General features: G+C 39.8%; 3 protein-coding genes across 5 annotated transcripts in view; 1 reads left to right on the forward strand and 2 right to left on the reverse strand.

The window, feature by feature from the left end:
• Positions 1-274: 274 nt before the first annotated feature.
• On the reverse strand, positions 275-9,285 carry mmp23ba (matrix metallopeptidase 23ba). 2 transcript variants are annotated; one of them, XM_055931763.1, is made up of 8 exons: positions 8,934-9,285; positions 4,406-4,545; positions 4,059-4,198; positions 3,447-3,614; positions 2,821-2,985; positions 2,330-2,440; positions 1,192-1,318; positions 275-1,096 (listed from the first exon to the last, which is right to left on the reverse strand). In XM_055931763.1, exons 1-8 carry the CDS (start codon positions 9,057-9,059, stop codon positions 922-924), a joined length of 1,152 nt encoding a protein of 383 aa, XP_055787738.1. In that variant the 5' UTR covers positions 9,060-9,285; the 3' UTR covers positions 275-921. The 2 variants fall into 2 exon arrangements, with proteins under 2 accessions (XP_055787738.1, XP_055787739.1); XM_055931764.1 differs by having other exon boundaries at positions 4,406-4,541; positions 8,934-9,023.
• A 910-nt stretch (positions 9,286-10,195) lies between these two features.
• On the forward strand, positions 10,196-14,523 carry LOC129860883 (ubiA prenyltransferase domain-containing protein 1-like). 2 transcript variants are annotated; one of them, XR_008760473.1, is made up of 4 exons: positions 10,196-10,417; positions 10,916-11,515; positions 11,649-13,829; positions 14,209-14,523. XR_008760473.1 is itself a non-coding variant. In XM_055931765.1 (3 exons), exons 2-3 carry the CDS (start codon positions 10,957-10,959, stop codon positions 12,134-12,136), a joined length of 1,047 nt encoding a protein of 348 aa, XP_055787740.1. In that variant the 5' UTR covers positions 10,196-10,417; positions 10,916-10,956; the 3' UTR covers positions 12,137-14,523. The 2 variants fall into 2 exon arrangements, 1 of the variants encoding a protein (XP_055787740.1); XM_055931765.1 differs by having other exon boundaries at positions 11,649-14,523.
• A 9,727-nt stretch (positions 14,524-24,250) lies between these two features.
• LOC129860884 (E3 ubiquitin-protein ligase MIB2-like) overlaps positions 24,251-27,115 on the reverse strand; it is a 63,760-nt gene continuing 60,895 nt past the window's right edge. The window contains 1 exon segment of the mRNA XM_055931766.1: positions 24,251-27,082. Coding sequence (XP_055787741.1) covers positions 26,841-27,082 — 242 coding nt within the window. The 3' untranslated portion in view covers positions 24,251-26,840.

Below are 27,115 nucleotides of genomic sequence, written 5' to 3' on the forward strand. Positions count from 1 at the left end.
TGGACATTCCTGCAGTCGGCATGCCAATTGTACGCTCCCTCAACTTGAGACATCTGTGGCAGTGTGTGTGAGACAAACTGCTCATTTTAGTGCCCTTTTATTGTCCCTAGCACAAGGTGCGTCTGTTTTAATGATCATGCTGTTTAATCAGCTTCTTGATATTCCACACCCGTCAGGTGGATAGATTGTTTTAGCAAAGGAGAAATGCTCAGTAACAGGGATGTAAATAAATGTGTGCACAACATTTGAGAGAAATTTGCTTTTTGTGCATATGGAACTTTTCTGTGATCTTTTATTTCAGCTCATGAAACATGGAACCAATATGTTGTTTATACTGTAGGTGTCATGCATTGATGCAGTAGCTTTTAGAATGCATTACCCATGGCATAAAGTAGCCAGGCTAGTTACATTTATTTGAAATTCCTGGACAATATTTAGGAAAGTTTGAGGCTACTAGCTACCCTGTAAGTGTCAGTGAGCTCTAACTTCAATGAACAGTCTATTGTTCACATAATACATAACAGAAACAATGCCAGCAGTGTATCTAATACTCACTTGGACACAATGTAGTTTTACATCTAGATTCTATATACTACTTACCACAGAACAAAAGGGTTTATTGTGCACATACGAAAATGCATTACAAAAAAACCTGAAACATGATTGTTTTGAGGGTATTGTTTAGACAATGTACATACATTAAAATATGTGCCCAAGTGAGTGAGGTCCCCGTTTTGAACAAGCAATGTTTGAGTGAAGGTGTGCTTTAAATATAATTCCTAGAACGGACATCCAATTCAAGTCAATGTGTGAAAATGCAGTTGTCTAAGGGCTTTTCTTCTTCTGGTAATTTTGTTTCTACGGTTGTGTGTTCTCTGTGCTAATACCCAGTGCTTCTATGTGCGGATGGGGGCATCACCCTCAGAAGCGCACTCGTACCCTCCAAGAGTAGTTGGTGAGGACCTTGTTCTTTTTCCTCACGATGCAGGTGTATGTGCCCTCATTGATGGCGTTGGCCACGATACTGATGTGATCGTCTTTTAGGGAGATGTAGCCAGGGTGGGAGTACTCCAGAATCTCTCCGTCCTTGTACCAGCTACAGAAACAGTAAAAATACATTTAAATTCAGTCCATTGTTGGTATGATATCATGATTTATTAGAAGTGATATTGGGCTAAATAAGACACTCACTATACTTTGCCTGACTTTGCTGCAATTTTCTTTCCACATCGGAACGTGAGCTTCTTCCCCTCAGCCACCAGCTTGTGTTTGGTCCGTTGGGGGGTGGGGGTGGGGGCCACGGTGGGGAAGGGGAACTCTGAGGAAAGTTAGGGAACACAAGGTTAAAGGCTGGGGTATCCACTTCTGTATAGTCTTAGTCTTAACCAGACATGACTCAGTGTGGTATGGCTTTAATTTCACAAAATGATGTTAGTCTTTTCATGAAATGTTTACTCCAAGAAGTAAACAAAGAAGTGCCAAGAAAATGTCTTCTTAGTTATTGTTTAATCTGATCTGAGTTGGAATTTAGGATCATACTTAAAATTATCCCCCAAGACATACACACTCAAACTAAGCATAAAAGCACCTATCTGCCTACATGTGCATCAAAAAACTTAATGGCAACTCCATTGTAGATGTTTTAGGACATTCTCTATCTAGTTAATTTACCCAAGTGCTATGGCCATTCGATGAGTGTAAACACGATGTTTTGCCTCATGATCAGTTGGAAGTTTGTTTAAAAGGCAGCCACTAGTTTGGGCCGCAGAAATCCCAAATTGACCTTCCGCGTCTCTAACACTCAAGCCACAGTCTGAAATTCCAGTGGTTTGGAGTCATACTGGAATTTTCCACAGCCGTACAACGTCTCCCAATCAAAATGAGGAACAGATTAGGAGCCAGGAATGGTATCCTTTCTCCTCTCCACATTCTCCCTTGTTACACATATAAATCGGACAAACCCACAATCTATGGCTGCCGTGGCAAGGAGGAGTCATATCCTGTTGTGCAACCGGAGGCCTCGGCCGTGGTGAGACTGGTAGCGGAGGTTATGGGAATTTAAGCTGTCGAGGTGCTTCACTAAGACGCTCTGCTCGCTTACTATAAAGCAGACCAAAATACATCCAGAGGTAATTATTTCTGAATGAGTCTCATCCAGTGGCAAGTATCTAATCTGACTTTAAATCAGAAGGGCTGCAAACCCTCATCATGGTTCTGCATGGCTGGACTTTGTTGGCTGCGTTACGATGCATTGGCAAATGGTACAGATGCGATTCCTGCACCAGTAGATTGGGAGTAATCTTTTTTTCCTTTGCAGTGCTGCTCTTACCGTAACAGAAATCACAGCTCGAGGGGCAGTGCTTCTGCATGAGCTTTCGCTTGCTGTCGCAATAGCCTTTCCGCGCCCAGGCTGGACAGATAAATAATCTATCCAAACATCCTACAGGGGAGGAGGAAAGAGGGATGAGAGTGCTAATTTCAGTCTACAGAAAGGAATTTGGGATGACAATCTGTCTTCACATTTATAATGACTCACTCACTGTATTAAAGGTTCAACAATACTCATTAAGGCCACGTTTACTTGCAGCAGGTAGTAAATAAATTATTTGTGAAGCATCTATATAGTGCTTAGGAAGAAATCATGAATAGTCTATAAAGCCTGTATAAATTGGTTGTTTAAAGTGGGACCATTATTTTAAATGAGGATTTATTTCATTTGAAAGATATGCTTCCGGTGATTGTTTTGTGCTACAAAACAATATGACACTGTTTATTCTGTCTGTTTTACAGGGCTCTTTGCTTGTGGGTGCTTGGCTTTACCATGGAGTCGGTGCAGGCCCCACACCTCGTCCTGTGTGATGAGCTTGCGCCCCGTTAGAGTTGCGTTCAGGTGCATGATGGCCTTGGGGTTCAGGGAGTGCATGAGGCCCAGGACGTGGCCAATCTCGTGAGCCGCTACATGGACCAAGTCTGTCAGCCACACCCCTGCACAAACCAACAACACAAAACTGTTCATTCTGTCTCAGTAATTGGGGTGCATCTCAATAGTAGCTACTTTCGAAAGTCCTTTCCCTCATCCACTGAACTATACACATGAAAGCTAGTTCTGAGTGGCATAACAACATATGGCTTTCACCTATACCTGTCTTTTCAGATCAGTGTCGATGAAGCAGATGGCTACTGAGACACAGTTGATCTAACAACGGCAAAATCTAACTACGCTTCTAAGTTCACAGTATCTTCCAACCATTACACATTTAGGCACAGTATTACACTGTGGACTATTCCAGCTTCAAGACATAATTGCCAACTACAGTGTCCACGATTTTCACTTTTCAACCCTGTGCATCTGACTAATTCAACTGGACATCCAGCAAGTAGCTTTTGTGCTAAGTGCACAACAGCAGCTTACAAAAATCAGGAAAGAGATCACCCAAGGTGCCTGCCTTTTTTCCAGCTGAAGCGCATGTTTCCCAGAATCCAATACTCATGGTCGTCAAAGTGGATCTCGCCCGTCGGAGGGAAGAAAGCATGTGCCAGTTCGCCGGTGATGCCGTCGAAACAGTGGTGCAAGTAGGACTGCAGACAGTCTGTGTGGTTGATGGGGTAAAAGCCTGCCAAAAAGAGACAGACCTGTGCCTCAGACAGCGCAACCAAGAGGGGAAACTCTCCAGCCTCTCATACTACATACAATAGAGTCTAGAAGATGTTGGATTTTAAACTTCTTAACCCCACTGAGGATGACTGTCATTTTTCACACTTGCATCAAGTATTTATGCTGGAACAAGGATCCCAGATCATGGTGCTCCCACTCTGATTGCTTCGGCATTATTTAGATCATTTTAAAATGATTACACATGCTTGGAAGGTGTACAGGACTCTTTTTCATACAAATAAAGCCATGAATCATGCTGAACATTAGATAACTAGACAGTAGAGGGAGATTTGTTCATTTCAAATGCTGAGGGCATTTCAAACATGTCACTGTATAGTCCTACTAGATTATATGCCAGTCATCATGCCTGATATACTTTAGGTGGGGGCACAACAACATATACCTATCTTGATGTCTGCCTCCTGGTCAGCGGGCACCTCTCTAAAGCTGAAGGGCGAGACATCACTCCACATAGTGAAGGCTTTGGCAATGCCCCGGCGCGTGTCACTGGCATTCATCAGGTTCTTTGGAAAAGAGAGCAGCCTGCACAGACACAATGCCATTATCTGGGGAAACCACTTGGCATATTACAACAGCAGAAATCAGTAAAAGCAATTGGAGCTACCATAAAGCTCTAAGACAGCTGTCCCTTGTAAATATGTCTGAAGTCAATTCAAACAGCATTTCCTTTTGTTTTTAGACAGTAAATGTTTGGTAAGAAAGGAGGGTGAAATAAAATAATCTCCAAACTTGTAAGTGAGCTTGAACTTGTCCCATTTGAGTTTCTCAGGGGTGAGGGTGTAGCGCTTGTTCCTGGAGAGGTGTAGAACCTGCGTGCGGGCATCTTTGCGAATCCCAATCATTAACACACCAGAGGTGTGAACTTCTTCCTTGGACAAAAAAATTGTAGATTAACCACCAGAGATTTGGCGCTACCAGTTAGGGGCGAGGAGAGGAGTTTCAACCTACTGGACACATGTCACCTCAACATCCAGATGTAATTTATATCTATGATTGGGATCTGGATTCCCAGCAAACAAATGTTGGTTTCCAGAACTTAGTGTGAAAGTTATTTGTCAAAGGATAACCTTTAGGAAACGTTACAGATAAATTCTGTGTTCGCTGGGTTGGTCTTAACTTTATTTTTTATACTGAACAAAAATATAAACGCAACATGTAAATTATTATTCCCATGTTTCATGAGCTGAAATAAAAGATCCCAGAAATGTTCCACACACACAAAGCTTATTTCTCTAAAATGTTGTGCATAAATTTGTTTACATCCCTGTTAGTGAGCATTTCTCCTTTGCCAAGATAATCCATCCACTTGACAGGTGTGACATATCAAGAAGCTGATTAAACAGCATGATCATTACACAGGTGCACCTTGTGCAGGGGACAATAAAAGGCCACTCTAAAGTGTGAAGTTTGTCACACAACACAATGCCACACATGTTGCCAGAAAAATGTATGTTAATTTCTCTTCCTCCAACATCGTTTTAGAGAATTTGGCAGAAAGTCCAACTGGCCTCACAACCGCAGACCAAGTGTATGGCGTCGTGTGGGTGAGCAGTTTGCTGGTGTTAACGTTGTGAACTGAGTGCCATGGCGGCAGCGGAGTTATGGTATGGGCAGGCATAAGCTACAGACAACGAATACAATTGCATTTTATCTATGTCAATTTGAATGCATAAAGATACCGTGACAAGATCCTGAGGCCCATTGTCGTGCCATTCATCCGCCGCCATCACCTCATGTTTCAGCATGATAATGCACGGCCCCATGTCACAAGGGTCTGTAAACAATTCCTGGAAGTTGAACATTTCCATGGTCTGCATACTCGCCAGACATGTCACTCATTGAGCATGTTTGGGATGCTCTTGATCAACGTGTACAACAGCGTTTTCCAGATCAACTTGTACGACAATGTTTTCCAGTTTCCACCAATATCCAGAAACTTCGCACAGTCATTGAAGAAGAATGGGACAACAGGCCACAATCAACAGCCTGATCAACTCTATGTGAAGGAGATATGTCTCGCTGCATGAGGCAAATGGTGGTCACATCAGATACTGACTGGTTTTCTGATCCACACCCCTACTTTCTTTTAAAAGGTATCTGTGACCAACAGATGCATATCTGTATTCCCAGTCATGTGAACTCCATAGATTAGGACCAAATTAATTTATTGCAATTGACTGATTTCCTTATTTGAACTGTAACTAAGTCAAATCTTTGAAATTGTTGCATGTTGCGTTTAGATTTTTGTTCAGTAGGTAATTAACCTAGAATAAAATTGTGTTTATAAACTACACATAGCTAGTGCTTAGTATTTTATCACTGTTAGTGTTCCTGTCTTCGTGGCTGACTGACAGATTATTATGAAATGACTGACTTGATCCATTGTCTGAACCAGACCAAAGAACCAAGCACCAAGGACCAGGAGAATATTGCTAACAACATGAGATGGAAGAACAGAAGTATTCATGGAAGGAACTTGAGAAACTGGACAAAAACAGTGGAGATCCCCGAGAAGTAAAAAGTAAAAGTTGTAACACTTTACTTGAAGGGGGTATACATAATGCATGCATAATACCTTTATGATACTAGTCATTACACCTTTATTCATGTGTCTGCAGTATCATTCATTAAAAATGTATAACACATTTATTCAACGTCATTTGTCTTTTTACTGCCACAGTACCCAACCCTGTGACACACTTCAAGTAGCAGGCGGAGAGCAGCACAGCGTTAACGTTGTACTGTAATCTACTTACACTGTTAGTTGAACTGACAGTTGTGATTCATGGTGTTCATTTATACAGTATTTATAGTTATAATGTTCAAAATCTAAACAATCAACAGTTCCATGCTGCAAGGGTTCTGGTTTGACGAGACCAGCTGAGAATACTCAACTCTAATTCTGCAGTTTCTAGAGGCTATTATCCCAATGCATTGCATGTGAATGTTACACGTTACATTTTCATGCAAGGGCATTCCATTTTGTAGAAAAAGGAAGTGGTCAGCAGTAAAACTGCTTTCCAAACTTTAAGTATGATACATTTTGCAGATACAATATGTCTGATGTTCCTTTGGGGAGGGGCAAATGAGACTCTCCAAATAATAACACCAGTATTCTATTCTTGTTTTACAGCTGTGAAAGGCCAGCTATAGGTGCTCACTGTTTAAGAGTGTTTAGAAATATGTTGTGACTTTGTTTTTAAATAATACTAATAGAATGTAAAATATACAGTTACAGTATACACTACCGTTCAAAAGTTTGGGGTCACTTAGAAATGTCCTTATTTTTTAAAGAAAAGCTAATTTTTTGTCCATTTAAAATAACATCAAATTGATCAGAAATACAGTGTTAATGTTGTAAATGACTATTGTAGCTGGAAACGGCAGATTTTTAATGGAATATCTACATAGGTGTACAGAGGCCCATTATCAGCAACAATCCCTCCTGTGTTCCAATGGCACGTTGTATTAGCTAACATAAGTTTATCATTTTAAAAGGCTAATTGATCATTAGAAAACCCGTTTGCAATTATGTTAGCACAGTTGAAAACTGTTGTTCTGATTAAAGAAGCAATAAAACTGTCCTTCTTTAGACTAGTTGAGTATCTGGAGCATTAGCATTTGAGGGTTCGATTACAGGCTCAAAATGGCCAGAAACAAATAACTTTCTTCTGAAACTCGTCTAAGCTAATTTAGCCTATCCACAGATCTACTCCACAGTCCTTATCATCAACGATAAGGGATTGGACCAACACGACCTGACCAAGTTCAACATTTACATACAAATACAGTGGAAATACAACCCCCCAAAATTGCTATTTCTAAACATATGAATTTATACTATTTAAATATCTATATGAAAATGTTATATTTTTTCGCAGAGAAATAATGTAGACACTATATGTAAAGGACGTCACGCTGCTTGCCACGCTGCTCATTCAGCCCATACCTGGCGCTAAGTCGGGACCTCTGCCATGCTAGCACACGTGACCGCCCTCCTGAAGTGTCTTACCAGTCGGAAAAAGCTAGCTATTCGCTGGCACAAGTGGGGACCCTTCAGGCTGAGGAGTAAGTTTCACACATCCCCATGTGCTACATATGCATTCCTTTTTTAATGTTCCTCAATCCTCAGGAAAACAAGGGCTTTGCCAAGAGCTGAGGCCTAGACACCCAGACGAACACCAGAGGAGCCCTGCAGAAGACTGAAGTCTTCCTGCCACACTGATAACAGAGTCAAGGAAACATACACTACAAAAGAAGAGGACATAGCCTAGAAGTTGGAGCAGGCATTCCACTTAAATTGGAGCAATGTGAGAACAGTCCATGATTTCTTGAAGCTACATGTTGTTCTAAGCTGTACCATTTGCTACACCATTTCTTCCTATGGAAAACAACTGAAAATGTTCCAAAACAAGCGCACTGGAGATAACTTTTAGAACCTGATCATTCAGTGCTCAACCAACATGCTAAGCTCCTCTTACTGTGATCTCCTTTGAAGATTCCCAAACTGTTTGCCCCTGGTTTATTAATCAAGGATTCGGAGAAGTCTGCATTTGACTTAGTGTGAATTAAGGAACAATATAAGATACTTTTAGAATAGCTAACTTGGTATAAGTGAGGGTTAAGACTTCATCCAGCCAGATCAAAACATTTTTATTGTGGCTACAATGCAATAAGAATAGTGTTTTTTTCCTCAACTGGGACAAAGAAAAGGGGAAAACCAACCAAATTCTTAATTATTCTACAGAGATTGCATATCATACAAGCAAGTCTGGCTCCTGTGATGATATGTCTCTTTCAAAGAAAATGTCAGAATGGATTTTTGTCCCTTATTCTATACTAACTGTAGGCTATTGGAAAGGCGTACAATTATATTCCTTGCATGCACCATCAAAACTAAAGAATTCCTCCAATTATATAATATAAATAGGCTACATTATAAATTATATGTATAATTACTGATTATATAAAGGAATTTCTGTCTGATGAAGTTTATCCAAAAATGTGATTCATATTACAATTACATTTGATTTATTTATCATTTGCTCATTTGTCACCAAGCAGATGTCTTGGTAGACACTGAAAAAAACAAGTTAAAATAAAATGAAAATATTGTTGCCCTAAATGGGTTTAATCATCTAAAATCTTGATCATAATTTATTCCAGCATAACCTGTCCAGTATAGAAACTGAATGAAGTATTCAGCAGTGCAATTAAAGGAGGTATCAAGTTAGAAAGTTGAATTCTCACACCATACCTCTATTCTCCAGGTGGGAAATGCCGTGGTTTCTTGCATCCCTTCAAACAGAACCCCAAGCACCGCCACAGCCAGCAGAGCACTGAAGTCGCCTCTTTGTAAACTTCTGAACGTCTGACACACCATCGTTGCGATATCACCTTCCAGAAAAAATCCCTAAACAAAGACAGACTAGTCAATTTCACCACCATCTATCCGCATGGATATCAATGGCCATCCAATGCATCCTTTTATTTGACAAATTATTTTTAAATTGAGAATAACGGTGTTAAGGCTGGAATCCTTGGTCACCCGCCGCCAGCTCCAGGCTGCATCAAACTTTGCAGCTTTCTATACAACCTTCAGCCGCAGCGCTATTCCGCAGTCTGCCAAATGGTTTCACATTACTTTAAATGGAGGTCAGAGTTTGACAAGTTTAAATGGAAAGGAAACCAGCTGCACGTAGTCGACAATCTTAAAACTATTTTGATTTAACTATTATTTTTGCATGCTTATTAATCTAGAAGTGCATAACAGAGATTTGATCATGGATTTAAAAAATGTAGGCCTGCTCAAATACCCATGTGTGGGTCTCTCATTTTAGCTGAGGAATACGCATAGGGAAATGTGTTGACTTTGATTTATATTGAACCTTATTTAAATATGTTCTGACTCTTAATTAAAAATTCAATATTTTTTTGTTCTAATTGCATAGGAAAATAGTATATCTGTGACAGGCTATTGCCTGATGCAAGCAACAAATATTTCTCAAATTATATTTTAATTGGAGTAAATTACCTACATCAAATTAATTGTGAAAATGTATGTCAGTAGGCCTATGCTGATAGGCATATATTCTGCAGATCTGTGTAAAACCAGTGCGTTTGTGAAGGCCCAAAACACGCAATTTGAGTCTGGGCTGCATTCGTATTCAGCTACGTTCGAAAATAATTGGAAACAAATTGCTTCACAAGTGTTTTTATTAAGAGAGTATGGGTTTTGCCCTGAGATGATGGTCTGAATTTAGTTGAACGGTTTCCCCCATTTACGAATCTGGGTGGGATAGTGAGAGATCGCACTGAACCACCACCAGAGGATCAATAACTCCCTGGCATGCCTTAGTATTTCTAATACATCCGTTGGTGCGAGTGTACAAAATAAGCGATATTTTAAATCCTAAATTTTTCCAGATATTTTTATATTTTATTTAAATGTTCTTATTGAGGAAAGGCTTCTTCTTGCACATGTCATCTACAACACCCGGAACGCAGATCACATTGAAGTGTGTTTCTAACGGCGCCTATTTACGTCTGCACTCACTCAAGAGGGTTGGACGAAATGTCGTCCGTCAGGGTTAACTGTGATCAACCAGTGAAATATTCTCGAAATTGACACGTAGCAAGTTTATCAAGGAGTAGGGTCAGCCCTGTGGTTAGGTAGCAGTCACATATATCTGTTGTTACATGGCGTGAAATAGTTTATCAGATAACGGATACATAAAACAGGTAAAGTCTGGTTTCGGACATTTAATTTGGCCCTGGCTTTTGGCTTGCTAATAGCACACTGGATAGTTAGCTTTAATCTATGTAGTTGACTATCCAGCAGTGCAATGCTCTAAATGCCAATTTTGCGAGGTTGTAGGGAGCAAGCAATGTGGCCTTCCAACAAGTGTGTTGTACAATTCACAACATGGTGCATTGAAATTCAGGTTGTCCAACTAGCATATTTCTAGCTACTCAGGAAATACTGTAAATTAACAGACTCGTTTGCTACCTACGTTTTAGCATGTAGTAGCACGCTTTAATCCTGCTCAACAACAACAAAACATTCTGGTCTCACGCTCTTGCAACCCTTCAATTATGACGGACAGACAATACAAAAACTACTCCATACTGGTTTTCAATAACTTAAAGAGCCTGTATTCTGATGCTCTTGTTCATTAAATGAGATGTTCATTGTACATAAATTACATTCTATGTGTGACCTCTGTAATTCTGTTACAGGTTTACCTTCTGTTTCTTTGTTTGTGGAACCTGGCAGAGGTATGGCTGTGGGGCAGAAACCAAGCAGTGCAGAGACATTTGTTTTGGCTGGATTGAATGGACATAGTGAGACAAGGCACACCGGTTTGAATGACACTGTGCAGAATCACACCGCTGACCAACGAAGTTCGGGGAGGGCCAGAGTCGCGTCTGACATGAGGTACAAGTGTGCTGCTTATGTGCTGGCCCTGCGGCCGTGGAGTTTCAGCGCCTCCCTCACACCGGTGGCTCTGGGCAGTGCCCTGGCCTACAAGCTGGAGGGCTCTGTGGACTTGGTCATCCTCATGGTGTGTGCTGTGGCAGTGCTGGTGGTGCACGGGGCAGGGAATCTGGTTAACACTTACTATGACTTCTCCAAAGGGATCGACCACAAGAAGAGCGACGATAGGACTCTGGTGGATGAGATCCTGGCGCCGCAGGACGTGGTCATGTTCGGAGCGCTGCTCTACTCTCTGGGCTGCTTGTGTGCCACCCTGCTCTACTTTCTCTCCACGTTGAGGATGGAGCATCTGGCCCTTATTTATTTTGGAGGGCTCTCCAGCTCTTTTCTGTACACGGGAGGTGAGCTTGGCATTAACTTGTTTCAAAATGTACTGACATTATTTCCCTCACTTTATTTACAAGTACACACACACACACACACACACACACTAATATCCAGATTTTTACGATACCTTCCTTGTCCTGTTTCCAGGCATTGGTCTTAAGTACGTGGCCCTGGGGGACGTGGTGATCCTGATCACTTTTGGCCCCCTGGCGGTCATGTTTGCCCACGCCGTGCAGGTGGGCTACCTGTCTGTCCTGCCTCTGGTCTACGCCGTTCCCCTGGCCCTCAACACAGAGGCTATCCTACACAGCAACAATACCAGGGACATGGACTCTGACAAACAGGCGGGCATCGTCACTCTGGCCATTCTCATCGGGCCCACGCTGTCCTACATCCTCTTCAACCTCCTGCTGTTTGTCCCTTATGTGCTCTTCTGCATCCTGGCCACCCACTACACCATCAGCATGGCCCTGCCCCTGCTCACGCTGCCCATGGCCTTCCCCCTGGAGAGGCAGTTCCGCAGCCAGTGCTATTCCAAGATCCCCCAAAAGACAGCCAAGCTCAACCTCCTGATGGGACTTTTCTATGTCTTTGGGATCATTCTGGCACCTCAAGGCAGCTTACCGCTACTGTGATTGAATTGTAGCTTCTTTTATAGCTTTTTTGTTGTTGTTGAAATGCAGACTAGTTTATGTACATCTTTGTATTTGTAATTATTTACTTGAGTTCAAAGGCTTTAATGGATTGTCTAATTTATACATCCAGAGAAACAGTTTAGTTACTCTTCTTTAATACTGACAGATATAACCAGATGCGTAACTGGTCCATTATTTTGCGTAGTTCTGTGTATCGATTGAAGTCTGAGGTGTGTTCAGACTCATTTGGTATAAGACTACAGTACAGAGGACATTTCAAGTCCTGATGCCTCAAAATGAGGACAGACATTGAAGAAACGGTTGCCATGGGTTGCGGCGGGCCCTCATACTTGCTACCGGTGATGCAATTCTTCAAAATGTCAATAAACCAAATCTAAACCATTTAATCTCTGTAAATTGAAATTAAATGTCAGTTTTTTTTGGTTATGTTAGGACAATAGCCTGAGTTATTAGTCAGGGTTTGAGGTTAAAATTATGAATTGCAATAGTGTTTTTATTTATAGGGGTATGAGATGGTAGCCTTGTAATTATCAGGTTTTGCAGTCAAGGTTTGGGAATTTCCATTTTATTTTGTTAGACAGAGGAGTGCAACCAATAATCGATCCAGTCTATAAACAAATACAAATTAATGTACATGGAAATGCACCCAAATGTTCCAAATCTCAGCCTAATTTGCATCGGACCAGTTAGGGATCTTTTACATTTAATAGTAAAATTCTATGTTTTGGAAAGTTATGTATTCATTAAGAAATGACATCTATTGTCTTTGTCTTTCTTGTTCCTCACATAATGACATTTCAAATTGGGTTGTCATAAGAGAAAAGAAATAGACTGCAAAAAATGTAATGTTTTTATTTATTTACTTCAGGTTCTTGCTGTTAGAATTTGATATTGAAATAATTTGGACTATTTCAGAGAAGACTATAGTTTTACATTTTTTAAAAAGGTTTTGAAATATGCATTGTAAATGGGTCCAGTGCCCATACTCTGCCACAGCTTTCTGTTGAGCTCTAAACTTCAGGTTTGAATAAGACCTCAATTCACCAATTGGAGCCAGTGCTTATCATTAGATATGCAAGCCCACAGTATTAATCCTCTGGAAGCCAGGAGGTTTTGTTCCCCCTCGGGCTTATGCATTGGAGATCTTCATGGGCTATACTCAGCCTTGTCTCAGGGTAGTAAGTTGGTGGTCTGTTGTTATCCCTCTAGTGGTGTGGGGACTGTGCTTTGGCAAAGTGGGTGGGAGTATTGTCGGATGGAGCCACAGTGTCCCCTGAGCCACCCCTGTCTAAGCCTCCAGTATCTATACTGCAATAGTTTATGTGCCAGGGGGCTAGGTCAGTCTGTTATATCTGGTGTAATTCTCCTGTCTTATCTGGTGTCCTGTGTGAATTTAAGTATGCTGCCTCTAATTCTCTCTCCGTCTCGGAGGACCGGAGCCCTACGATCATGCCTCAGGACTATCTGGCCCGATGACTCCTGGCAGTCCCCAGTCCACCTGGTCGTGCTGCTGCACCAGTTTCAACTGTTCTGCCTGCGGCTATGGAACCCTGACCTGTTCACCAGACGTGCTACCTTGTCCCGGACATGCTGTTTTCGACTCTCTACTGCACCTGCTGTCTCGACCTCTGAATGCTCGGCTATGAAAAGCCAAGTGACATTTCCTCCTGAGGTACTGACCTGTTGCACCCTCTAAAACCACTGTAATTATTATTTGACCCTGCTGGTCATCTATGAATGTTTGAATATCTTGAAGAACAATCTGGTCTTAATGGCCATGTACTCTAAATCTCCACTCAGCACAGCCAGAACAGGACTGGCCAGCCATCAGAGCCTGGTTCCTCTAGGGTTCTTCCTATGTTCCTGCCTTTCTAGGGAGTTTTTCCTAGCCAGTGTGCTTCTACATCTGCATTGCTTGCTGTTAGGGGGTTTTAGGCTGGGTTTCTGTATAACACTTTGTGACATCTGTTGATGTAAAAAGGGTTTTATAAATACATTTGATTGATTGACTTGTATCTATTTGTAAATAACTTGTGTTTTATATGGAACAGGACTGGGACATGACCATTGGACTTGTCAGCCAAACTACTCAGTCTGATGGTAAGAATTTGCATCATGTTAACTTACTAAATGTAGAAATGCCTTTGTAGACGGTGTTGTAAAAAGCCATACCGGTATAACTTAAAAGAGCAATCTGTAGTTGCTACATAAATGTTTTAAAACTAATAATTAATAATATTGTACCCTTTGATTCTTGAAGAATATAACTTAGAAATGCCTCATGAGCTTATTTAAATTGTTGTACCCCATCAGAAGCCAACATAAACAAATGTTTGTAAATAAAGTCAATGTAAACCAACACTATACACTTGAGTGTACAAAACATGAATGCCAGCTCTTTCCATGACAGACTCCCTTATTGATGACGCTTGTTAAATTCACTTTAATCAGTGTAGATGAAGGGGAGGGGACAGGTTAAAGAAGGATTTTAAAGCCTTGAGACAATTGAGACATTAATTGTGTGTGTGCCATTCATAGGGTGAATGGGAAAGAAAAAATATTTAAGTGCCTTTGAACGGGGTATGGTAGTAGGTGCCGGGCGCACCGGTTTGTGTCAATAACTGCAATGCTGCTGGTTTTTTCACGCTCAACTGTTTCCCGTGCAACTCGATATTAGGAAGGTGTTCTTAATGTTTTGTACACTGTGTATAGCCTCTCTACATGGGTAAAACTAATGTTGAAAACATGGATGGTCAGTCCTTGCATCCATAGCTCTGTCTATTAATTTGAGAGTGGTTACATTTCTCCAACTCCATCCCTCAACCTTTTACCAAAACTGGGGTGGGGATGAGCTTTGTTATTGTTTCAACTGCAGATTGCCTCTTTAAACGGCTGTTTATCGCCCCACCCTACCATTTAGTATAGAACTACCATTTAGTATAGAACCCCCTCTACTTATCGCCTATCTGAATAAAAGGTACAAAGAGATACAAGGTACAACGTGTTCACCGCTTCGGACAGAGAGGGCAGAGGTACGAACGCCCAATCGTTGCAAAATTTGCTTCATTTAAAGATAAAATAATGGTTAAAAGCCTAGGTAAAAGACTTGCTGGGACCAAAATTGGCATGAATGATCAGTTTCCGAAAGAAATTGCAGAACGGCGCAAAGTTCTGTATCCAATTTTCAAAGAAAACAGATTAAAAGCGAAACGAGTAGCTCTCGTCGTTGATAAACTATATATTGATAACCAGTTGTTCAGAGACACAAAGACTACTCCATGGTTATTTTAAAATTTACAAAATTCTCATAGACGAGGAAAATAAACACAATTCAAGCCCGGTTACTGATTGTAACAATACAACAAAAAATATAGCTTTTTTATAAATCTTCACATATAACTAATTGAACACACAAGCACTATTTTTACACAGTGAAGATAAAAACTAAGTAAACAGAAGGCACAGTATGTGTGGATGGTATGGTTTGTGTTTATTTTATTTTTTATCTTATTTGTTATGTTTGGAAAGTTGAGTGAGTGAGTAATGAAATGGTTGCATATCGCAGAGCCAATGTATTGCTGTGAGCCGGGTATGAGAGGGCTTTCAATGTTGTTCAGATGATGGATATACTTTTATAATGAATTATACGTCTTATTTATTTATTGTCCTATCATGGAAAACTACATTTTTTTTATCTTAATAAATTATATCTAATTATTATCCTATTTTAATGGTACTGTCTATGGCCCTATACCCTAGACACCCACCTGAATGACCCAGATATTAAGGAGAAGTCCCTAACTGTTTTATGTGCTCGCTGTAAGCGGTCTATATGCAGCTAAAATGAGGTCAGAGACCAAGAGCAGCACTGCCCCCTCAAGATTCTGAGCCTGCTTGGCAGGGTTGGTCCTGCAAAGCCAAAGCCCCCTAAAGGGAGAGGAAAATATACAAGGAATTTCTCAAAGCTGCTAATGAGAACCTTGACGACCTTGTACCTAGCCGGTGGGGATTCCGGTGGGGTACCCCCACCCAGGTAGTGGCAGTGCTGGCAACACTAGCTGCAGTAACCCATGGGGAGGGGGTCACACTCGGACATTCAGAGAGGGGGTATATTATTGTGGCCCTGGTGGCACAGAATCAAGGTCGGACTGCATGGAGATGCGTGGGGACATGGTCATGACTGGTGGCCGTATTGTGGGTGTTTTTTTCAGGAATAGGGTGTACATTTGACGGCCATTATCTAGGATATGACAATGGTAAATAAATTTCAATTTTTGCTTATTTTTTGGCGCGGTCTTGCAGGCCTTCTCATGCAGCTGCAACTGCAATGGCATTTGGAAATCATGACCCATCTTGAGTTGGGCTCTGGGATGGTGCAACTGTTGAGAAAGTGAGCTTATGGTTGTGTGGGGGTAAGGGCTGAGTGTGTATGTGTGTATCCCACAACTGTTGCGAAAGAAGAAGTAAAAGATGTAAGGTACAATAGAGGATGATCCACAGCTATATATAATACAAATCGAGGTGACGGCAATGGAAATGCATATGGCAATTGATTTACTTCAATTCGGTAAATGGAACTGTATGCTCTTTTCAAAGAATGGATCCCAGTCGGTTCAGGGCTATGGGATACAGGGGGTCGAGGGTGGTCTGCCGGGCATTGGGATGACAAGCCATCTCGAGATGAGGCCTTTTAGCGGGTGGAATAGTAGGGACCAATTGGAGGTTTACTTAGTAGAAATGCAAATATCATGGTACAACTATATAGACACTCAATCATTATGTTACTTTTTAATAGTATGTTTACAAAAATATATTCTGATTAAAAGAATGAAAGGTGTGTCTCATGGTAAGTGGTGAAATAAGTATAGCCAGTTACAATTGTAATGGCTTAGCAGATAATAAGAAAAGACGATCAGTATTTACCTGGCTAAAAGAGAAGGACTATAATATCTACTGTTTACAGGAAACCCATTCGACAGTTTTAGATGAAGTTTTGTGGAAAAAGAACTGGGTGGGCAAAATATATTTCTCCCATGGGCAAAGAAATTCAAAAGGGGTGATGATCTTAATTAACAATAATTTTGATCCAAATGTGCAAATTGTCCAAACAGATCCTCAAGGTAGATGGATTATTTTAAATATGTTATTGGACAATAAACAAATATGGCTTGTTAACCTATACGGTCCGAATAATGATGATCCAAGCTTCTTTGAAAATATATATAAGAACTTATCAACTCTACAAGCAACACTAGACTCTATTATTATAATGGGAGATTTTAATACGGTCTTAAATAGCTCTATAGACCGGAAAGGAAATCACACTACAAATTATCACCCTCAGGCACTTAAGGAAATCATGAATGTCATGGATATATTGGAATTAGTGGATATATGGAGACTTAAATACCCTGATTTAGTGAGATATACATGGCGGAGGCTGAATCAAGCTAGTCGTCTTGACTACTTTCTTATTCCATTCTCTCTGGCACCAAAAGTTAAAAAAGTGTTGATAGGGGATAGAATGCGGTCGGATCATCACATAATTGGCATATATATTTCTCTTACAGAATTTCCACGTGGGCGAGGATATTGGAAATTTAATCAAAGTCTACTAGATGATAAATTGTTTAGAACTAGGACAGAAGATTTTATAACTGACTTTTTCAGACATAACATAGGTACAGCAGATCCCCTTATTGTATGGGACACTTTTAAGTGTGCCTTTAGAGGCCATGCAATTCAGTACTCATCTATAAAACAAAAGCAATTTAGATCAAAAGAGTCCATATTAACAAAGGAAATTGAAGGACTAACAGTACAGTTAGATAGCAATAAAAACGGTACCATAGAGGCACAGAATAATTTAGAGGAAAAACAAAAAGAAATGGAGGAACTTATTCAAGAAAGATCCAGTGTAATATATTATAAAAATAAAGCGAACTGGATGGAATATGGGGAAAAATGCACCAAATTCTTTTTCAATCTTCAATATAGAAATGCTACCAAAAAAAATGTATTAAAACTTGTGACAAATGATGGAGTCATGCATGATTCACCAAATGATATTTTGAAAGAGGAAGTAAAGTACTTTAAGAATATGTTTTCGTTTCAGGCTCCTCCATCTCCACTAACTGAAACTAATTGTATGGATTTTTTTCCTATTAATAATGTAAAATTAACATCTGAACAGAAAGACTCATGTGAAGGCCAAATTACAGAGGAGGAACTGCTTGTTGCAATTGGGGCCTTTAAAGATGGGAAAACTCCAGGGCTGGATGGCATACCAGTGGAAGTATACAAAACGTTTTTTGATATACTCAAAGGACCATTATTAACTTGTTTTAACCACTCCTATATAAATGGTAGATTATCAGACACACAACAAGAAGGTCTGATATCGTTATTACTGAAACAGGACCCAAGTGGTATATATAAAGATCCAGTCCAATTAAAAAATTGGAGACCTCTTACACTTCAGTGTTGTGATGCAAAAATCCTAGCAAAATGCTTGGCGCATAGAATAAAAAAAGTTTTGTCAGATATTATTCATCCTAATCAGACAGGTTTTTTACATGGACGATACATTGGAGATAATATAAGGCAAGTACTGGAAACAATAGAACACTATGAGATATCGGGGACACCAGGCCTGGTTTTCATAGCTGATTTTGAAAAGGCTTTTGATAAAGTACGACTGGAGTTTATATATAAATGCCTAGAATATTTCAATTTTGGGGAATCTCTTATAAAATGGGTTAAAATTATGTATAGTAACCCTAGGTGTAAAATAGTAAATAATGGCTACATCTCAGAAAGTTTTAAACTATCTAGAGGAGTAAAACAAGGTTGTCCACTATCGGCATATCTATTTATTATTGCCATCGAAATATTAGCTGTTAAAATTAGATCAAACATTAATATTAAAGGATTAGAAATCCATGGCTTAAAAACTAAGGTGTCATTGTACGCTGATGATTCATGTTTTCTTTTAAAACCACAACTAGAGTCTCTCCAGGGCCTCATAGAGGATCTAGATACCTTTGCTATCCTCTCTGGATTAAAACCAAATTATGATAAATGTACCATATTACGTATTGGATCACTAAAAAATACACATTTTATATTGCCATGTAGTTTACCAATTAAATGGTCTGACGGAGATGTGGACATACTCGGTATAAAAATCCCAAAAGAAAGAAATGATCTCACTCCAATAAATTTTTATAGAAAGTTAGCAAAAATAGATAAGATCTTGCTACCATGGAAAGGAAAATACCTGTCTATTTGTGGAAAAATCACCCTAATTAACTCTTTAGTCATATCACAGTTTACCTATTTGCTTATGGTTTTGCCTACACCTAGTGACCTGTTTTTTAAATTATATGAACAAAAAATATTCAATTTTATTTGGAACGGCAAGCCAGATAAAATTAAAAGGGCCTATTTATATAACGAATATGAATTCGGAGGGCAGAAATTATTAAATATTAAAGCATTAGACCTCTCACTAAAGGCATCGGTCATACAAAAGTTATACTTAAATCCAAACTGGTTCTCTAGTAAACTGGTACGAATGTCTCATCCTATGTTCAAGAAGGGCCTTTTTCCCTTTATTCAGATTACATCTGCTCATTTTCGGTTGTTTGAAAAGGAAATGATCTCCAAAATATCCTTATTCTTTAAACAAGCCTTAGAAAGTTGGTTGCAATTTCAGTTTAATCCACCTGAAAGGACGGAACAAATAGTACAACAAATATTGTGGTTAAATTCAAATATAATAATTGATGAAACTGTATTTATTGAAGAAATGTTTAAAAAAGGTATAATTTTTGTGAATGATATCATAAATAGGACTGGTGGAGTTATGTCACACATGCAGCTAACACAGACATATGGAAAAGTCTGCTCTACCCAAAATTACAACCAATTAATTGCAGCATTACCACAAAAATGGAAGAGGCAAGTAGAAGGGGAAAAAAGTAAGGAACTTGTATGTCGGCCCTGTATTAAAGAACAAAAATGGTTAAAGAAAAGTGTGATAAATAAAAACATATACCAATTTCATTTAAGGACCAAAAAACTAACAGCTGTGCCATACAAATTGCAAAATAGTTGGGAAGAGATTTTCGATGTACCCATTCCATGGCACATGGTTTATGAATTGATACGTAAAACAACGCCGGATTCAAAACTTCGAATTTTTCAATATAAATTACTGTACAAAATTCTTGCAACTAATAGAATGTTATATATATGGGGTATACAATCTTCCCAGCTCTGCAGATTCTGTTGTGAGGAGGCAGAGTCATTAGATCATTTATTTTGGTATTGTCCATATGTAGCTCGTTTTTGGTCACAGGTCCAGGAATGGCTGAAGAATTGCAACATTTGCCTAAAACTAACGCTACAGATAGCAATACTGGGGGATTTGAAAAGCCATAGTCAATCAATCAATAATATAATAATTATTTTGGCAAAGATGTTTATTTTTAATTTACAATCTGTAGAAGCTATGAGAATAGGAAGGTTCAGGTCTTTTGTGAAGCATCACAGCACAGTTGAGAAATGTATGGCAAATAGAAATCCGAAATGGATGATGTTGGAAGATAGATGGGAGGGGTTGGGTGGACCTGAAGGGTGGGACTAATAACAAGATAAACAATATAGGGCATACGGGATCTGTGAAATGTGTATAGGTGCGGAGCTTTTGTGAAATAGCACAGTTACAAGTGGAAATAAAATTGGATGGACATTAGAAATAGAGGAAGGACTAAGAACAAATAAGAGAGAACTATTGTAAAGTGGACTGTGTCTGTAAGATAGGTATAAGATGTAGAAATTGAAGGTAAAAGCAGAAGTGTTTATAAGTTTACTCCAATTGGGGGATTGGTGGTAGGGTCGCGGGGAATAATAATAAAGGCATATTCTTTAAAAAAGTATGTATGTCTATATAGGTATGTGTATGTATATATGTGTATATGTATGCATACGTGTATGGATATATATATTTACCCAAAAAAATATGGGGGAATGGAAATGATGCAGACAATTACATTGGAAGCAACATTCTTTCCGCAATACTAAGCTGATCCACCCCTAAAAAAAAAAAAAAAAAAAGGAAAAAAAAAAAAAAAAAAAAAGGTACAAAGAGATAAAAAAAGTTATTTGGTCAACCAAACCACAGACAACCTTTTGCAGTTCTAACGCTTCAGCGTCACCAGGTGCATAACAGCCATCCACCATTTCAATGTTTTACAACTGAAGTTGTATTTAATAATAAATCACAACTTTACAAATACATTAATATGCCACTCAGCAGATGCTTGTATCCAAAGCAAAGTTTAATGAGTGCATACCAGTATGTGATCCCTGCAGGAATTGAACCCTCCACTTTGTCATTGCTAGCGCCAAACTCTTATAAACTGAGCCACACTGGACCAAATGCTCTTTCCTCCCTCTTTGAGAAAATGATTCATCTGGTTAGGCTGGGGCCTGTTCAGGAATATCTAGTCCATCTCAATAAAATAATTATACTCTCCTTGAAAAAAATGATCTAAACTCCATGATAAGAGAATCATCATGTCTCTATTTCATTACATTTCTATCTGCACCGCTCAAAATGCTTCCACCACCTGAGTTAAGCCCCTGCTCTCATGTGGCTCTGTCATCATCCACTCATGAGCAGTTTGTCATATGCAAGTCAATTTGTGTGCAAGTACCATATGTGTTCCTGATGAAGGCATGAGGTTGTTATGTTCGGGCTAAGGACAGAGATGGTTTATGATACAGGCCTTGCTAAGAACAGGCTGTCTAGCCTCATCAATGTGCTCTGCAGCAGAGCGAGATAATTGACCCATTAAAAGCACAGATGCTTAGATGGGAATAGTGAGGCGCTCGCGCAATGTTTTATCTGGATTTCTACCGTTGCTTATTACACCATTATCCAACTCTACTGTCTCTAATTATCATTTCATTACACCGCTCTCTGAAATTATTAATAAGCAGATGTCTAAAGTAACAAATTACAACTACTCTTATTACTGTTATTGAGTAGCTTTTCTTGTACTTTTTTTAGTAATTCTACTTGAGTAAAATGTCATTTAAGGAGCAGTACTTCTACTTGAGTAGGATATTTCAGTACTCTTTCCACCCTTGTTGACAAGTGACACCATTGACTCAAGACATCAATATTTGTCTTAACATCAAATAAAAATTATAATTTTGAAACAGTCTCTCAAATAATTTTCATACATATAGGTAGGGACCAGGAAATATTGGCCCAATGTGGAGACATTACCATGTGTCGACATGGATAAACCTAAACAGATAGGCTGCGTTTACACTAATGTGGTCTCAGAGCATTTCGTCTTATTCTGTATGTAAATCTGGGACACTCCATTTAGTATGATATATTAGGTTACATTAAGAAAGGAATAGCGGTCGTACATATCATACATCTTACCTGGACGTAAAATAGCATACGAATTGGATGAGGTAACTTACCATACATCTTGGCAGACGAGACCCGGTTTCTTGTTGTGCTTTAACAACAAAGAATTACGGGGAGAATTTACGTTGGTGGTTAGGGGAACTAACGACAAATGTTAGGATTATTTGAAAAGGTTAGAACAAATCACAAAGGTTAGGTGAATTTACGTAGCTGATTAGGTGAATTGACCTACGCTTAGAATAAGGGAAAAGGTTAGCTAAAGTTGTCCCCGATGGGCCTCGAATATGCAACCTTTAGATTGCTAGAAGATCACCGATTATGCCCACCCACCCTCTTTAACTTCTGTCTATAGTAACTAAACCATTAGTAGGTATCAAGTCTTGGAGGTGCGCAGAAATACATAAAGTGTTTCATATTGTAGGCTGTTTAAACAGGCAGCTCAATTGTGATCGATTGCCCAATTATTGGCAAAAGATTTGATCTGATTAGTCAAAAGATTAGGCTGCCTGTGTAAATGTAGTTGTAGAAGATCTGATCTTGACCACATGAACAAATTTTTTGTTTGTTGAAAAGACACTATATGGATGGAATTCTGGCCTGAATGAGGAAAACTCATTTGGGCAGAATTCCAGGGATCTTTCTCAATTATTCTTCCTCAATTACTTACGGAGGTGATAAGGAAGGCCTAAATTCAATCGGATCAAGCAATAACCAGCGACAGCTGACACCCACATAGCTGATGTTTTGGCGGTGTTGGAGCGGTCAAATCTGTGAGCAGCTGCTCTTGTGATCATTGTCACAAATCTACACCCCTCCAACTCACAGAAGTTCCGAATTAGAAAGTCTAGGCTATATAGAAATAATGACGCTCAAATTGAAAATCATTAAATTGAGGATTATATCAGTTTAATTGAGGTGTAGATTACATCTCACATTCCATCGTTCAAACTTGTAAACAAGGCTACAAGGGATTTCCGTTCAGCCAATGGCAATGTCCGCTTTAGGTATGCCGGGAGCCGCTTGTGGATTTGAACATTAGAAAAAGTTACAATTTAACATGGACCTCAGTCTCAAAATACGCATCAGCCAATTAAAATAGTTGATTTACTCGCATGTGATAGAACGCTACATTGTAGCTGGTTCCATCACATAACCTGGCACACGTTAGCCCTATGCTAACCTCACCAGGTGGAAGTGTAGACAATTAGGCCTAAGAACTGGCACACAGCAGCATTTAGCTGAACACTGATGTGTTCAAGGGAAACGCTTTAAATGTGGTCATTCAATGAGCATGAAACTTCAGTCACAAACCGTGGTTAAATTGAGCCAGAGTAACCCGAGGCGGGGCTCCTGCACCTTGGGCCCAAGGGAGAGCCAGGTGGATCCGAGCTCCAGCACATAACATATCCAAATATTAAAGTATGATAAACCATCACGTCAATCAATCAGTTTATCCAACTCAAAATAATACCTTTACCCAACTCAAATTACCCCAATTTACACTTATTGTGAGTAAACTAAATTTGAGTTAGAAAACATGAATATACTATTTGAGTTGGATAAACATATTTCAAGTTAGATGGGTGACATGCCAATTACATGTTGGGAGGAGACAGTGACTTAAGCACAGAACACAATCCTTATAAAACAGTTCCATATTTATTGCAAAATATTTTTGTACAGAGTACAACTGAAAAAAAAACATGAACATAAGAATGGACAGTAAGGCCAACAAGAACTCCAAGTGCTGTACACACACCAATAGTAACATTTGTTGCTTAAATATTATGTATGTACTTCTCATCGCAAACCTCTAGTGGTATATTTCAAAACCTCCTGGCTCTTCTAAAGTAGTATTACCTTTACCTGTGCACAGAGACTACTCACATGACCCCAGATGACAATATTTGATTCTAATTCATTCAATCAGAAATGCTCGCTATATTCATGACTAAAAAAAATGTATGTTTGGGCTCCACATTTTTTTTGATTGATATACTTTGGATCAGAATTCTTTAATATCAGTTGTTAATCAGAAGCACCGTCTCAAATGACATCCTATTCCCTATGTAGTGCACCACCTTTTACCAGAGCCACGCACATCCTTTTGAAGATTTGGCACTGGTGTAACGTTAGTAGTACTTTGAGTAAACCTTACTTTCCTCTCTCCCATGCAGCTTTACAAGGCAGAGTATGCAGGTTACATTTTTCTGACATTCAAATGTACATCTTAATTGGCTCTCCCAAAGTTGGGATCTAATGTTACAAAACTCCTGTCACTGGAAGTTTACAATAGAAAAATGAAATAGAAGATTAAAATAGATAATTTTTTTTAATGCATAAGCCCTTCGGAAAACAAACCAAACATTACAAAGGATGATTAACGATAAAGTACAATCCAAAATGCTTTGCCAAACACAGATTGGGGAGGGTTTCTTCCAGGTAGGATGACTATGATGTGAAACAGGTGCACAATTAACAATTATTAAATGTTTACAAAGACATCTGTTTGAGAGAAAAAAATATACATGACAAGAAAACAGAGTGCAAAGGCTGCCAAAATTCCACATTGTGACGAAATAAGAAAGAAAAAGCAAATACATGCTAATTATTTTTCTGGCTCAGCTTTGGTAGAAGTTCACACACCTCGCTTGATCAATAATCCTTCCTGTTCTGTATTGGGAGGATTGATTCATCATCATGTACAGTATCAGTGTTCTTCCTCTATTTAGAGGACACAAAGGCCTCCAGAAGTCAAAAGTCATTCTGTCCAAAAAGAGTCCAAAGTAGACCTAAACATAATGACAAACATCTCTGCACCACCAAATGGGCTGAGCCTGAGTGTGATGATGCTAGCAAGCGGGTCTGTGGGCGGCTAATGCACTCGCTGTGTAGTACAACACTACACACTGAGGAGTAGGACAGACGCTCAGGTTCAGATGAACAACAGACACAGGCTTCGATTATGGTTTTGATACATATCTATAAAGAACAAAGCCAATGGGTATCTGGGTGATGGTATAATGAAAATTAGTTGCACTGCGTCATCTGACAAAGTCTTTCCTTTAAAGCAGCACGCAAACCACTCTCTACGATGGTGTAATTTAAACATGAATTTTATACCTAAAGCAGGAAAGGTATGTTGGACCAAAGTGAACTTATCCACAGGTCTATTCTGCTATAAAAGCTCTAGCTGTTGTGTTATGAGACATCAACTACAAGTCCCTTAATGAACACACATCAAATTGTCAGATGGCTCCAACGTAAAAAGGGTTGACAAAAAAAAACATTCCGTAACCTTTTTGATACTAGAAGTATTTCAATGAATCAGGACCCTGAGTAGAGAAGGACATAGGCTTGGGTGAAATTTCAGCAGAAATCCTTTTTTTACTGAGCAAACACCAAAAATAATATGACTTTAGCTAAATAGAAACACATTTAGACATAAATACCTCAGTACTAATTACTGGTACTTTTAAAACCACACATCTAACCAAACCCACAACACAGTCTTCAGCTTAGAATATGCATATACTCATGCATATATAAAGTGTGTATTTTCCCCTTGCGTACGTACGGCAAGCGGGAGGGGCTATACAGAGGAGCCTTTAGTTATACCATCACCCTCAGGAGACTAACACTGATAACAAAGAGTTTCATACGAAGGAGAGCAAACATAATACACCGGATTCAAGACAGGGAGACATCAGCCAGTTCTCTGCAGCCTTGTAAACAGGGTAGGCAAGACAGGCAAATAGGGGGAACAGGGTGGGATGCAATCTAACAGGGAGTAACAGACATCCTCTTAGAGCAGCACAGGTGAGGGACTATTCAGAGGGACTTCCTCCCTGGTTCGTAGGGATGTCCTCCATGTGGACCAATGGGAATGGAGCTTGCAGCACTACTGCCTCCTCCTGACGCAACCCGCTGCGGCCGCTACACACTGGGAGCCACGGACAAAGCATTGACGAGCATTTCAGGGGCCATGACTGGATTTTTTCCATGAAAAAACAGGCAACAACAAAACAAAAAAATCAAGTCAGTACAACCACATCCAGCTCATTGACACTGCTGGGAACCCTGGTGCACGTCACGTAATGGAACACAACAAAGCACAGCAGCTGAGCCAGGATGGACGATCGAGTGGCTAATCCCAAAGGACTGAGGAGCAGACTGACTGGGCAACTCCGAGGGGGAGGGGAAGAGAGGAAGAAAGGAGGAGGGTCTGGTTCAGACGAAGAGCTGGATGCGCTCCCGGATGGTCTGCCTGCAGATGGGGCAGGTCTTGAGGGCGGCGCTGCAGTCGATGCAGGAGGCGTGGCCGCACTGGAAAACCAGCTTGATATGGTTGTCGATGCAGATGGGGCAGGTGATGCGCTCCTCCATTTGGCGGTAGCGTGACTGCAGCTGCTCCAGCAGGTTGTGCTGCTCGGAGTTCTCCGAGCCCGGGCTGCAGTCCACCTCTGTCTGGTCTGGAGGGAGAGGAAGGGGATGCACATCATTCA

This window comes from Salvelinus fontinalis, chromosome 8 (assembly GCF_029448725.1).
Source record: "Salvelinus fontinalis isolate EN_2023a chromosome 8, ASM2944872v1, whole genome shotgun sequence".
In the NCBI taxonomy this organism is placed as follows: domain Eukaryota; kingdom Metazoa; phylum Chordata; class Actinopteri; order Salmoniformes; family Salmonidae; genus Salvelinus; species Salvelinus fontinalis.